Here is a 15,515-nt window from a genome sequence, read left to right on the forward strand (position 1 = left end):
AAGACTGACTGTTAAGACTCTCAGGACACCCAGGAAACAGCAGTGGCTCAGTTTGGTAAGGCCATTTCAAGAGTCTAGCCTGAAACTCCCAGTGTCCCAGGCTCTGGGCCCTGAGCTGGTGGCCCCAGGCTGACTGACCAGCCACAACGGCTGCTGAAAGCTCTGGAACACGGGGAGGGAGGTAAACCAGAGCCAAGAGGGTGGAGGCAGAAAGCAATCCTTTGGGGCCTTAGAGAAGAATCTTCTAAATTCAGTTGTTTTCTAAAAATTAGCTAATTTGAAAATAAGAATTAAACTTATTCAACCCTAGCCTATTCCTCCCACCAAACTTTAAATTTTCCCCTTTGAAATCCAAAAGGATTGCACCACAGCTCTGCTATGTGAGCAGCTTTTTCAATGACGAGCCACACTGTCCCAGGCGCCGCTGTAATGCCTCCCCCCATTCTGACACTGTTCCACTCATTCCAGGAACACGATCCCATCCAACAGAGCCCCTCGAGTCTGGCTTGATGACCCCGTGGGCTGAGAAGTCTCCTGGTGCTCGGACAGCTGAAGGGAGGGAGGGAGGAGGGCAAGATGCCCAGGACCCTCTGAGGAGCTGCCCAGTAGCGGATACTGCCTGATCCAGTGGTTCCTTGTGCTCCACCTAGAATGAAAGGAACCCACCTGGCGCACACCAGCTTTTAGACAGAGGGCTCGGCTTCTTTGGCAGATGACTCTCAAATTCTGCAAATCAGGTATCCACGTAGGCCTTCCTCTCCCCCTTTTAACAATATTTTAGACCAACCCCCAGCTAATGAGTTGTCAAACTCGATCATGCCTGCCTGCATCTGTTCCAAGGATGCTGATTAAACAACTCCAGGGAAAAGAAACCATTATCCTGTTCAATACAAACCTCAACTGATTACCGTGATACAGCACGGCTTGCCCTGGATAAACAGCACAGATGGGAAGCAAGCTGTCAGCTCCAGGAAATCACCTCCCTCACGGGTGGTGCACTCTGGTGTTCTAATTCACTAAAAAGGCACCCTTGTGGTCTGAAGTCAACGTTTCCAAGAGCCCAGCACCCTGGACTACATCCCGCAGAATGAAAGGACCTAGTTCCATATCTGGGATGAGAACAGGGTCCTGAAAAGCATGCTGATGAGGCCGATCTCTGGTCACACGTCAACAGCAGACTATGCTATCTGTTGTACAGACTACAGCGCTGGTGTAAAGACATGTGCAACGACGAAAACGATCAGATATTGGCAATAAGGATTTGGCCAGAAGACTCTGAGACGTGGAAAAAACAGATAAGAACACTGAGAAAAGAAATGTATTGTGCATCTCTATGGTACAAATAAATGTGTAAGGATAGCCATGAAAATGCTAGTAAGATTAAGAAATGGGGACTAGGGACTCCCCTGGTGGTCCAGTGGTTAGGACTGAGCATTTCTACTGCAGGGGGCACAGGTTCAATCCCCAGTCGGTGAACTAGGATGCTGCACGTCACTGTGCGGCACGCCCCGCACCCCCCCCCAAAAAAAAGGAAAAAAGAAGAGGGGGCTAGCCCCAGCAGATGTTAAAACGTATTATAAAGCCATAACAATTAAAAATCTGGTATCAGCATATGGACAGACCAATGCAAGAGAGCAGACTTAAATACATACGTAGATTTGGTATGTTTCAAATACATAGGAAAAGATGAATTTAGTAAATGGCACAGGAAGCACAGGTAGATTAAACATAAATGAGATTCCATCTTTACCCAGCAGTGACAGAGCTGTTTCTACAAGTCTGAGAAGACACTGCTGATGAGGGGAAGGGGAAACACTCTCACAACATTGCTGGTGAGAAAGCACATCTGTACAGTTTCTAAAGAAAGTAATCTAGCAATATCTACACAAGTTTTAAATATACATAACCTTCAATCAGTTCTAGAAACTTATCTTGGACTGTATGCTTGGCCTGTATATAAGAAGTACATGCAATGCATTTTCAAAATGCCGGTCATGACCCACTAGTGGGTCTATGAAATAAATTTAGTAGATTATGACCAGAATTTTTTTTTAAATGAACCAGAACAGAATGGTATACAAAACATCAGCGTGCACTACATACAGTAAGAGTAAGCAGGGTTTCGTGAACCTTCTGTTACCAGTGTGTGTACTGGGTGGTGATGTAAAACTTTTCTTTTTACAGTGGGTTGAGATTTTTTTAAAAGGTTTGAAATCCACCTCATAACAGCATTATTCATAACTGCAAAAGCATGGAAACAACCTAGAAGTTGGCCAGTAGGGGACTGCTTAAATAAATGAAGGTTCGCCCACGCGCGGCAGTCATTAGTAAAAACGAGGCTGCTCTCGATGTGCTGCCACAAAGCAGTCTCCAAAATATATTATTAGGTGGGAAAAGCAGGATGCAGAACAGTGTAGATCATGCATCATTTATGTTTTTTAAAAAATATAAACACACATACACTGGGGAACTCTGGAAGAAACTGGTCACAGTGGTTGCCTCTGGGCAGGGGAACTGAATTAGGAGATGGAATTATGTTTCATGGCAATTCATTTTTTTTTTAAACCATGTGCATGCATTACATATTATTAAAAAATACATACACCATCTGGACCCATCCCGACACCCCACCTATCTACACCCCAATGACAGCGTGGTGCAGTGGAGCAGATAGTGAAATCTGAGCCTAGTTCCATCAATTATGCACTATGTGATCTCCAGCAAGAAATTTTATCCCCCTAAGCCTTCATTTCCTTAATGTAAAAATGCAGCTAAAAGCAGTATCTGCCCTGAGGACTAAGGTGAGGTTTAAAAGAGATGAAGACTGAAAAATGCCCCAGCAAACAGCAGGAACCCAGTAAATGTTAATTTCTCCCTTCCCTTCACCGACTCTTAACGACTGTTTATATGATGATCACAAAACCATATATATCAACTCCTTTACAAAACTACAATTCGGGTTTGGAAATATATGGGTATAATGTGATCCCATTTTTGTTTAAAAACTGTGTATATATATATATCATACACACACACATAAATGTGATTTTACCTACAGAAAGAAGGCCATGTACCAGACTTGTTTTCGGGAGGTGCTATTAAGGTGGTCTTTCACTTTAAAAATAACCTTGTGTTGTGTGAATTTTCCTCACTGAAGATAAATCACTATCATAGTAAGAGACTTCTTAAAAAAGGAAGAGTCTTAATGTAAGAAGTATGTTCAAAACCCAACAGACAGTCCGTGTATCTTATGAAATGGCTAACAATCAAACTCCAGCAGGACAATTAGAGACCCACATCTGCCTGTGGACTTGTAATATCACACAATTGGTCCTCAGCAGAGGGTCTTTAACAAGGCTAGTGGGATGACGCCTGCTGTTTCAAACATCTTCTCAGTTGAGCTTTGTTGCAAGAACTTATCAACACAGCAGCACAGCCTCTGGCCCCCACCCTGGCCCACAGGCTCCCCTGCCTGGCCCCTACCTTGCCATCGGAAGCAGTGTTGATCCTGTAGTGGTACACCCTCCCTTCGTATCTCAGCGAGATGGACCTCTGCCCAGGACTGCTCTCGCTCTCCCGAACCAAGAAGCTGCCGTTAATCCCGCTGCTCAGCAGGTACTCAGCGGCGTTGCGGGACACGGGCCCATGGTACCAGGAATGTTTTTCCAGGCTGTTGACCGGCGTGATGTAGTTGCTTGGGACCCAGCCTTGGCCATTTTTGGTTTGGGCTTCACACCATTCCCCATTGTGATTGTAGCCTAAGACCCGGAGCTTTTCACCTTAGAAGAAAAGAATCAAATCAGACACATCAGTTTTAAAAGCTAATTTGTTCATTCTCATTTACTCTTCTATGATTACTAAAAATCTCCAAATTCCGAAATACGTACTTCATTTTAACACGTCCACATAAATGTATGCATTTATAAGTGTATGAGTATAAAGCTTCCTGTTTATGTTGAATATGCAGATACATATATAGCCTCAGTTTTTATAAATCTGTTACTCAAGTGCTCTGTTCCCAATATAAGGAAGCTTTTTGTAGAAAAATACTTTCTCTTAAAAACAAAAAAAATGTTTTCAGTGTTTGGTCCAGATGTCTTTTTCAATATAAAATAGAGAAAGCTCTGTTTTTGCTAAGAACTATACAGCAACTCTTCTTAAGGAAAAGTGACTCTTATAAAGATGTTGCTAGTTGTTTTGGATCTCTCTGCATTCTGAACTTTAAAGCTGCTCTTCCAGTCAGCAAAGGGGTGGCCAGTCAAGCCACAACTTCCCCTGATTTCTGTCTCTTGCAACCACCACCAGCTGCCCACAGCTTTTTACCTTTAGTTATGCTTAAAGTGTTATCCCCACTGGCCACAAAATCATACAGTGCAACGAAAAGGTTGGGGTCATTTTCACTGGGACCAGCGAGAAGGTTTTCCTTAGAGTTCCAACGAGCTGCTTCACTCAGACCTTGGGGCTCGAAGTCAGATGCTACTGGCCTCTGAAGGGCTTCTGGAAGAGAGAGAGAAACAGAAGAAAGAAACAGGGGGAAAAAAATTTATTCTCAGGAGCAAAACAGTCTGTGTTTCCAACATTACACATTCCTAATTTATTTCATTTAACATCTGTACATATTATTAAGAAAGGTGATTAAAAAAATGGACTCTTCCTTTCCTCAATCTTGTGAAAAACCCTAAGTATTTACATTCCAGAGTCATAACTACGTTTCCCAAATGGTTTAAACTTTTTAAGTTCATTAATTCAAAATGAATTCAATTAGAAATAGAGACAGTCCATCCTCACAAATCTTTGCCATTGCTTATGTTATAATATGGAGCAAAAGTTTCTTGCTTTAAAACATTTTTAAAGGTATGAAAGCTAATATACGTACATAATTTATAAAGCAAATAGTGCTGAAGAGCTTATAATGAAGAAGAATCATCTTCTGTCCTACTCTTCTCTACACCCAGAGGCAACAGCTAGTTTTTTGGTGATCACCTCCACCTCCCCAAACATAACCTGTATCACTATAACTGCTGCTCCCTCTCCCCCCATCTCTCTCGCACCAGCCTCTGCTGGTTACCTTTGCATTTTCAGTAACAGACTTACACTTTTATTTCTTGTTCTCCCTGCTAGAGACTGTCTCTTTCAACTATTTACCTCTGAGTAATAATATCCTTATTATTAGGATATTAACATCCTACCCTGCTTTCCAGCTCTTCCCCGTCTACACTCAAAGCATGGTCTTCTTTGCATTTTCTTTTACTTCGTGTAAAAGAAATCCTATTCTTCTACTCTTTAATAGTAAAGTCTTTCATTTTTGTCTATAGGTAGATTCTAAAAGTTGAAAACCAATCAGCACCTTTTATGTTAGGGATGTATGACTACTACTCACTACAGTTCAATATTTTTTCCTGAAGTTTCTTCTTGTCTGTTTTTGGTTTTTTTCAACTATGTTGAAACTCTCCATGGGTTCTTTCAAGCCAGCAAACCTACCCCAAATAGATCTGAATAGTTAGAGAATATTATGGAGAGAAATCCGAATACTCACTTAAGGATGCTACAATAAGAAATCAAACTTTTAAAAACGAGGAAAGGGGAAAATTCTCACTTGAAAATAAAGGAAGGATCTACCATCTGTTTACACCAAACACAAATGGCAACAAAATTGTTTTAATTTTTCCTTTTTATGGATTTAGAGGATCCCTCAAACATCTTTTCTTGGACAATAAACACCCATCTCAGGGATGGGCGTGATTTTGTAATATTCACTTCAAAAAAGACACTAGAGGCACCTAATACATCTGAGAGACTAGGCTAAACTTCTAGAAACACGACTGGAGAGCTTTCAGAAACAAATATTCTTTAAACTATCTCTCTGGAATAAACCAATAGAACATAAATAAGAAGGTCTTTCAACTCTAGCGTTTATACTACTGACTACAGTGAACCTTCAGGAATTGTTTTTCTAAAAGACTAAATCCCAAATTACGTCACTACTATGCTTGGTAATTTCATTTTATGAATCATGAGGGCAAAGATAATTTCAAGGAAGAGGGTCTTGCAACACTACCATTTCCTAGAATGTGCAAAAGGCTTAGTGATGTGTTAGACCCTGTTCTCCAAGTACTTACAACTCCTCTAAAAGTATATCTAGTGCCACTGTGATCAGAGATTGACCAATTAACCAAAAAAAGCTGGTCAAAGCAAGGAATTTTTGAAAATTAAAATATGCAACCCCCTAAGCCCACCAGAATGTACACTGATTTGCTGGTCTTGATGACAGGGCCAAGGGCTGTCCTTTTGAGTGTGGGTGTGTGATTAGAATTGGATGCTATCTTACCATCCTACCTGTAATGCATCATCTCACTTCTGGCTTCAGCTTCCTACAGACGGAGGAAGCAGCTGGAGCCATTTGCTATGTCATCCCAGTACAGTTCCTTCCAATTGTTTATCCTTGTGTCACTCACACCTAGTCCTGTAGCAATTCTTAAAAAGTTACCTGTATTTATAGAGTCCATCTAAAACATTCCTCTAAATTTTCATACAGACAAATCTCTTTTCACATTTGGATTTCACATTAACCAAGTAATTAAAACAACAAGTATATCTGAAATAAAGAGATCTAGAAAGAAACACAAGTGGCTCTGGGTGTGGCTATGACGCAGGTGGTGGCAGTGGAGTGGCTGCCCTACCCGGTAGGCACCAGAGAGGCATGTGTTATGAAGGAAGCCTAGCCGCTGGCCACTTCAGCAAGTCAGTCAGGTGAAAGTAAGTCAAAGAGCTTCTATTGTCATTATATAAATATTAAGTAAAATTATTAGGCAAAGCATTCTTAACATAAAAGAACTCTCGCATACCAAAAGGAAAAGATAAAACCCTCCTCTATGGAAAAACAGACCAAAACTATGAATAAGCAATGCACAGAAAATTTAAATTACCATTAAACAAGGAAAGCATGTCAACCCTCTAATAATCAAAGAAATGCAAATTCTCCATCAAATTGGGCAGGGGCATTTTCTTGAGACTAACAGTGTACAACTTCAATGAAATGGGCACTCTCATACAACGCTAGCAGTTGGTGTAGATACTGCTGTAACATTTTAGGAGAAAAACTGGAAACATGAACCAAACTGAGTCTTCAAAGAATTCCATAAACCTTTGATATACCACTAGGAATTTATCCCAGGAGACCCACACACTGATTTGTATGTACTGATTTTTAAGTAACAGCACAGAAAAGGAAAAGTACAAAATATTTATCACTACAAGATAAGTTAGTTCGAGATCCATCCATAAAATAGAATATATTCATAAAGCCATTCAAAATGCTTTTGGAAAAAATATCCAATAACTTGGAAATAAACTATAACAATCCCCCATTCTATAAAAATTGAAAAAAGTCCAGAAGGAACTATACCAAAACGTGAACAGTAGTTAATGCATGCTAGTATGTTAACAGTACCATCAACAGTAATTTAAATAACTCAGGGTGGTGGGATAACTAACATTTTAAATTTTCTTTACTCTTGTCTATATTTTGGCATATTTCTCACAATGAATGTGGATTGTTTTTATAGTTAGAAACAACTACAAAAATAGAAAAACTATCATATATAGAAGCCAGCTGACATATATAATTGATAATCTAACATGAAAAAGTACACTTGGGGAGGAGGGAATCTCCTCAAGCTGTCCTGGAAAAGTATGTGTGCATTTCCCTCCAGCGTCCCAACCTCATGGCCATGAGCATACGACTTTGGCAGACCGGGCCTACACAGGAAATTAAACCAAAGTCATGAATACAGAAACGCTTTTCTTCTCAAATGCCATTTGACCTCTTCTATCAAACTTTCTGCAGCATCTGGTTTTGATCAAAGTTACATAATCAGGGGAAGTGGCCTGGAAAACACCTGGAATAGGCAGAACACGGATACTGGCCCAGGGGTGACAATCGACTTAGAGTATGGGTTAAAGAGGGACTGTCCCTAACATGGAGACAGATGCTGAGAATTTCATGTGAGGGGATGAGGCCTTTGTCAGGAAGGAAAGGGCCTCCCACTGCTTTTTGATTCAACAGGACGTCAGGAAATCCAAGGCAGCCTCTCAATTTTCCTCTCCAGTGCTTGCTCCATTCCACAAATTAATGGCCAAAGCCCAAAGGGAAGTATTGCTCATGCATGCCTCTGGATCGAGACATCGAAGTGCAGCCACAGTCCAACACCAAAACCTTCCAGTCAATTCCCAATCCAGGCTGATGTCAAAATTGACTCACAATGTATAAATGCCAAGTTCCTTGCTTCACTTCATAGGGAACTATGCTCGTCAACCTTAAAAATGATCACAGCTTACAAGGCCAAAGTTGCGGAATGTACTTAAACCTTCCTTGCTTAATACATGAACTTCCTGCCAGTCCCGGGTTAAACCCCTAAAGAAGCTCAAAAGATTCATTAGAAAATGATGCCCCAAATAGTTTCCCTCTTATGTTTGGCCAATGGATAAAGAAATCTTAGCATCTATTATTCTTAAAAATTTTAGTTAACATTTTCTGCAGCATCCTGAGTTATATTTTTAAAATATTTAATATTTATATCTTCAAAAATGCCTCTCATCTCATTGAAAATTCTTTTGTCATTTCACCACATCTTTCATGAAAAGGTTCCCACTCACCAACAAAACTCAGGAAAAGTCATTAATTAGCCAGCTGAAAACCAAGAATGGTGCTATCTAAAAAATGCCTCCAAACCTCTAAAAAGCTATGGCTCCAACTACGAGAGTAACAAACTGAAAATTCTGTAAGAACAATGCCACAGAATTCACTAGGTCTGTGCATGATTAACTTATTTGGACAGTATTCTAAGAAAATAGCTTGGGTCTTTAAAGTACAATTTAAAGAGCATTTTATAAAAAATAATCCTTTCTTAAAGTTGTGAGTCACTGATCAAAAATGTTTACAAAAGATTCTCCCATATGGCATATCTGGTCTAGAATTTCCGGTGCTGCTGCTGAAGCTGCCACTGGCAAGCAAGAGGAGGTAACATGCCACTTCAGTCCCGAGGGGAGGGGAGGGGAGGGGAGGGGAGAGGAGGGGAGGGGACTTCACCTCCAGGAAAAACATCCCTGGGAAGCTTCCCACCTTCCTGTTGGCACTCCTGCCCAAGGTCACAGTTCCCTCTAGAGTCAGAGCAGCCAGCTATGTGGCAGTCATTACCGTCCACTCCCGGGCTCTCGGGGACAGTTTGGTGTGGGACAGGGGTGAGAGGGCAGGGCGTGTGGCACGTGATAAGCATTCCCTTTACTTTTGCTCACATTCAGTTGTTTAAACCCTGGTTGCTTTAGTCTTATTTCCTTTGTGGGCCCTTCATTATTATCCTCCAGTTCAAGGAATCTCTGTAATTTAAAAATCTATAAAACAGATCCTTCAAAAAAGAGGGAAGGCTTCGTGTTTTATTTCATACTTGGTTCCAACTGATGAGATCATGCTCAGACTATTCTCAAGTCAGTTTATAACAGTCTAATACAACTTTCTATAATATGAGCTTAGAGGAAAAGTATTATTTCCCACAATCTGAACTTGGTGAAAGTCATTTTATCTACATTCTACACGGTCCTTTATTTTGTAATTTACACCCTCACCCGGAGCAGTTAAAATTATTTCTTAAAAGTTTAGCTGAATACAGCCTTAACTTCACATTAACTTCACACTCTCAACAAATTGTTCCCAGCACCCAAAACACTGTGTCAGCTGCTGGGGAGCAGGGGTAGGACAATGTGGCAATGATACAAGGAATCGTCACACAGCCTCTGTGCGTTGTGGGAGAAACACAGTCCATGAACATTTACACGCCCTCAAAGCAAAAGTCTAATAGACGACAAGCGCTGTCCTGGGGATTAATTTATAAGGACACAGATGCAGAGGGCCTGCAGCTGTGAGGGGAGCGAGCGCGGCAGGAAGGAGGTGGACCCTGAATAAGACTGTGCCCCGAAAGGGAAGGGGGATTAACACCGGGACCCAAGACCAGCCTGACACATCGAGGCTACTAAGGGAGGGGTCTTCACATGGCCTGTGCTGTGGGCCCTCTGGTGATGCTCAGGGACTCCTTCTCAGAACGGAGTTTGTAAAGCCATCATTACATATGGAGCACTGCAGAGGAAAACAACTGTACAGAAACAGTCCTCAAAATATTAAAAAAAATTAATTTGTGATACATGCTTCATCACTGTATTAAATACATGCTCCTTTATTAACACATTAAATAACAAGCTCTAGTAGTAGCTACCATCATTTCAAAATAGTAATGATTACCATTATTACTAAGTAATAATGGTAATTGTTACATGATATGAAAATACCTGATTTCTACTGGTGGCAAAGTCACAAGTACGCTAATATTACTGTGTTTTTTTACCTACATTCTTAAAAAAACAAAACAAAACAAAAAAAACCCTAATTTTCAGTTAGCGTTTAGTGAAATAAAATTTTAATATTTTTCCATCCAAGGACATGGAGCCTCTGAATTCCATTCCAGACCCCGAGGGCCCTGCAGGTTCACAACTTCTACACTACAGACCTGGTTTAGCAGAGCCCCTGCAATCTGACAGGGAGAGGGGCCTGGAGAGGGGGCCGCAATAAATTACTGCCAAGTCCAAATTATTCACTTTTCTTTTTAAATAAATGCAGTTTTATTACTTCCCACTTAGGGGCATTATAAGTAATACAACTAAATGGGTTTCTTAGAGAAATCTCCTTTAAAAAATAAAGTTATTTAAATTAGCCCAAGGTGTAACTATTGCTGGGAATCTTTTTACATTATAATGTTCCCAGCCAGTCAATTTTAGAAAACAGAATTCTCCCTCCTAACCTCTGTCCCTACCCGCAGTCCAAATATTAACCCTTCTGAAGACACACAGTCCCTGTCCCTCTCCCTCCACCAGAAAGCAAAAAAATTAAAGGAATTTTGTGTCATGTTCTAAGAATCAGTCAAGAAAGTCTACATACTGAAATTGAAGTGTAACGATCAATATAAAATAAGACCCTACCATCTTCAAACCATTCTGAACCCCATCATTTACACCCCCTCTCCCTCTCACCCCAATAAATGCATACCCACAGCCTGGCCACTTTTCCTCCTAAATCTCTCATCAGCCCCGTACTTGCCCTGCCCACCACACCCTTGACTGGTTTGCCCATCTGACCTTCCCCCTTCATCCCGCCTCCACACCGCCACCCGAGCGGTCTTTCTCAAACACAGACAGCCTATGCAGACGGCTGCTGACCAAGAGGCAGAGCAGAAAGCTTGGGAGGCGGCCCTGCTGGCCAACGCTCAGTCACGTTTACTAGCACTGTCACTGCTGGCAACATAAGGAACAGTGCTACCGCGTGCCTTGCAGGATAGCTGGTAGTTTGCCCATGTGCTCCTAGCATGTACCGGGCCCTCAAAGGTAGGGTTATTACTCCCACCACCTCTACAGGAGAAGTCCGAGCTCCAGAAGCACCCCCTGCACACGACACCTACTCTTCACCCAGCCTCCCCAAGTGCCCTGCAGCTTCCCTGCCGCTGCCTCAGCTGTGTGCCCCTGGACAGGGCCAGTCCCTCCCCCTGGAATGCCTTCCCAGCCCCTCCTCACCCTGTGCTCTCACCTCTCACGCCTCTAGGGAACCTCTGACTGGTCCTTCCGCCTCCTCCTCCCACTGATTACTTCCCCTTCACCTCATCTGGGGAGGACTTGGTGTCTGGTAAGGATGGGTAAGGGATCTGTTCCTGTGCCCCTTGCAGTACAAGAAGCCTGGGCCCCAGGGTGGACAAGCCTTGTTCAAATCTCGGCCCACCATGTCTTTAAGATGTGAATTTCTGAGACTCTGTTTCTCAACTGCACAATGGTCACAACCTAGTCAGGAGGGGTGAACGCATACTGCACACAGAGAATTTCTGCACGGATGTGGGAGTGGCACCTAGCACCAGGGCACTGCACTACAGGATAATTATTCCTTCTCTTATTATTGTTACCACAATAATGTGAATTCCTTTGGGGCAGAAACCAAGCATTCTTATCACAGAGTCTTCAGCACCTGTCTAATGCAATGCAGGACATACAGCACTGGTCAGTGTTTCTTAAAATGAACTCAACTGAGAGAACATCCTGCACGTGTTTGTCTTTAGCATCAAGGTAAAATATTAAGTTATGATTGAAGAGTGTGCCTTAATTATCTGTTAACCTGAAATAAGAACAGCAGAAATGACAGACAGTAAAGATGAAAAGCAAAAGCAACCTGACCAGGAAAACTTTTATAAAGATCTAGGAAATACAATCACTTTTCTAAAGAAATGTAAACCACAGCTGGGATCCTAAAACAAGGTGTAGCATGAAAGTACACTTCTCTGTGTTTCTGAAAGAAGCAGGACTTGTCACAGTCTCCTCGCAGGCAGACACCAGGGAGGCCTCCACACACTTCTCGTCTGTGGGGGAAGAAAGGTTCCACGAATCCCTGCATTGGCTGGGATTCAAACTGTCCACAGTGAGCCTGCTAGCCATAAAAGCATTTTTATTCTGTCACAGGCCATTTGCAACAGGCTGAAAGCTTCCCCCTCTGCCTGCCAGGCCTAGGATGGTTTCACATTTCCTGTTCTCTTTTAAAGCATCATTGAGGCTCCTGGGTCAGTTTAGACCCAAGTGACTGAAGTGAAGGGGCTGCCCAATGGCAGGCAGTTTCCCCAGAATGTCTCATTAGCCATTACTATTCCTATTGCTAACTGCAGTAACTGAACATGACCCCCTAAAAAGGTATTTTGGCTGCAAAAAGCAATGGCTAATTCTATTCATGGCCCACCAACGGCTAATTCTATTCATGGCCCACCTTTAAATTAAATCTTAAGGTATTCAATGTACAATGCTATTAGCTCAATTTGAGGACTGGTAAGGCTGATAAGAATTTGGTCTCTAAAGAGAATTTAAGAGTAATAAGGCTAAAGTTTATGCCACTGAATGTGACAGAATAACAGCTGCTACTTATTGGTCCCTACTAAGTGCCAGCACCGTGCCAAGCACTTTATCTGCACGAAATCCCCACGACCCCACTGAGTAGCCTCTACTAAGAGTGCACGTGAGGGGGCAAGAAGTGGAAGCAGAGGTGAAGTGACTCATCTGCTCTACCTCTAATTATCCATCCATCAGCCACCTGTCTGTTGGTCTCACTCAGTCTCCAGCACTGCTCTCTCATGATCTAGCTCTTTTTCCTTCTAGTCTCTGGATCACTGACCCCCCCACCCTCGCTCTGCCCCTAGTCCCCACCCCTTCCTTCCCTCTAATCTTTGTTTACCCACCTCCTGTCTTAACCTGCCTTGTCTTTGTCTCCAGTTTGTCTGTATCTCCCCCTCTGTCTGTCTTTCTCTATCACCACCACCTAACATACAGTATAACAAAGTATCGAAGGTGTGGATTAAGAAAGAAGGATTTGAAAACCAATTTCAGAGAATAACAACTGTCATTATCTGAGGACACAGTTAGTCTCTCAAAAGTGAGTAACTAGTCAGCTATTCTTCCAAATGGCTTTGGAACTATAACTTCATTAGGCAAGAAAACAAGACTGACCATAAGTGATAACTGTTAAAGATGGGCGATGAGTACAAGAAAGTTCATTATGCTGTTTGCTTTTGTTACAGGTTTAAAATTTTTCCATTAAGAAAAGTAAAAAACAAAACACAACTAACCTAAGAATTTATTTTATAAAGCATTCTTCCAGGTGTTTAATTATGATTCACCATTACAGAGGAAAAGTTGAATTCTTCCAATGTCTCATCTGATCTTCAATTCTTGTTATGTATACTTTTGGTCTTACTCTTTTCCAGTTTTATTCAGATACAATCAACATACAACAATGTATAAGTTTAAGGTGTACAACGTAATGATTTGATGTATGTATATATTGTGAAATGACTGCCACAAGAAATTTAGTTAATATCCATTACCACACATAATTACAAATTACTTTCCTTGTGATAAGAACTTTTAAGGTCTATTCTCTTAGTCATTTCCAAATATACAATATAGTATTGTTAACTATAGTCACCATGTTTGTACCATGTTATGTATTTTAAAAACCTATCCATCAGGGCTTTCCTGGTGGCACAATGGTTAAGGTGCAGTGGGTAAGAATCCGATTCCCAATGCAGGGGAGACGGGTTCGAGCCCTGGTCCAGGAAGATCCCTCCTGCCATGGAGCAACTAAGCCTGTGCGCCATAACTATTTGAGCCCGTGCTCTAGAGTCTGCGGGCCACAACTATTGAGCTCATGCCCCGCAACTACTGAAGCCCATGCACCTAGAGCCTGTGCTCCTCGACATGAGTAGCCCCCGCTCTCTGCAACTACAGAAAGCCCATGCACAGCAATAAAGACCCAATGCAGCTAATAAAAACAAAAAAAACCATCAATAATTTTTCCTGTTTCTATTTCACATCAGTGATTACACTGGCAAAATTACTCTTTGATTTTACAATAAGGTAATAGGTAGTATGAAATGTTCAGTTTTTGTATGTTCGGAGCTGCGGAAATACTGCCTCTAGAGAGAAGAAATACGATGCCAATCATGAACCAATGGGATTTTTTCTTCCACAATTAAACTATTCATCATGGGAATAAGAAACAGAGGAAGGGAAGATACTTTTCCTTAAAACCAAGGACAGGAAGTATTAATTATAAGCATCAGAGCAAACTTGGAAACAAACTGTTTTCTTAACAACAAGAAAAACTATGGGTGGGTTTAGCTCAATTCTACCATTACACTTCAGCCATTAGAGAAACTGGCAATGCCAACATCTTAGACTGTGAAATATTTACTTAAAAGAACAACAGCTAACATTTACTAACATCTGTGCTGAACAACTGAAATGAAATCTCTCGTGTGAATCTCCCAACCCAAGGTTGGGACTACCCTGAGCCTTATTTTAGAAGCGAGAACACAGAGGCTCAGAGAGCAACACGCCCACGGTCACTGGACAGGATGCCCAGCATCCGGGCCCAGGTGGGCTGGCTCTGGAGCTGTGTGCTGCAAGTGAGAACAAGACCTTGGCAATATCCTAGCCATAACACTGCCTGGATTTAAGGAACCTCACATCAGTATAAATACATACATTTAGCACTTTATTGACCTGGGATCGCCTGACTTCAAATTCAAAAGTATTTCCAACCAAAGTGAACTGGGGCCCTTCTTCCTCCTCTTCTCTAGAAACCTCACAGTGTTGGTATGAGAATGAAGTGAGGATGTCTGTGAAGTGCCTGATGCCAAAGAACTCTCACATCATAAATGCTCAACAATTTCAATGTAACCCCAAATGAAAGGGACTGACTGGCTTTCTATGTGGTTACAGAAAGAGCTTCAGATTTTCTTTGTTACTAAACAAGGGAAGTATTTGATGACCTCAGAAGAGAGTATTTAGAAAGAGAGCATAAGCTTCTCCGAGGAAGAAGTTCTAAAAGTATATCTGTGTGGCTGGCACCACATAAAGCATTCGCCAGAAAGTTAACTGCTGAA

The 15,515-nt window shown here is 41.8% G+C and overlaps 1 protein-coding gene across 2 annotated transcripts in view; it reads right to left on the reverse strand.

Moving 5' to 3' along the window:
• ABL1 (ABL proto-oncogene 1, non-receptor tyrosine kinase) overlaps nucleotides 1–15,515 on the reverse strand; it is a 124,896-nt gene that overhangs the window by 23,610 nt on the left and 85,771 nt on the right. For both annotated transcript variants that reach the window (XM_057720952.1, XM_057720953.1), the window contains exons 2-3: nucleotides 4,324–4,497; nucleotides 3,484–3,779 (exon numbers count right to left, since the gene is read on the reverse strand). In XM_057720952.1, the coding sequence (XP_057576935.1) occupies nucleotides 3,484–3,779; nucleotides 4,324–4,497 (470 nt within the window). The remainder of the gene's footprint in view (nucleotides 1–3,483; nucleotides 3,780–4,323; nucleotides 4,498–15,515) is intronic.

Source organism: Hippopotamus amphibius, chromosome 2, assembly GCF_030028045.1.
Source record: "Hippopotamus amphibius kiboko isolate mHipAmp2 chromosome 2, mHipAmp2.hap2, whole genome shotgun sequence".
In the NCBI taxonomy this organism is placed as follows: Eukaryota; Metazoa; Chordata; class Mammalia; order Artiodactyla; family Hippopotamidae; genus Hippopotamus; species Hippopotamus amphibius.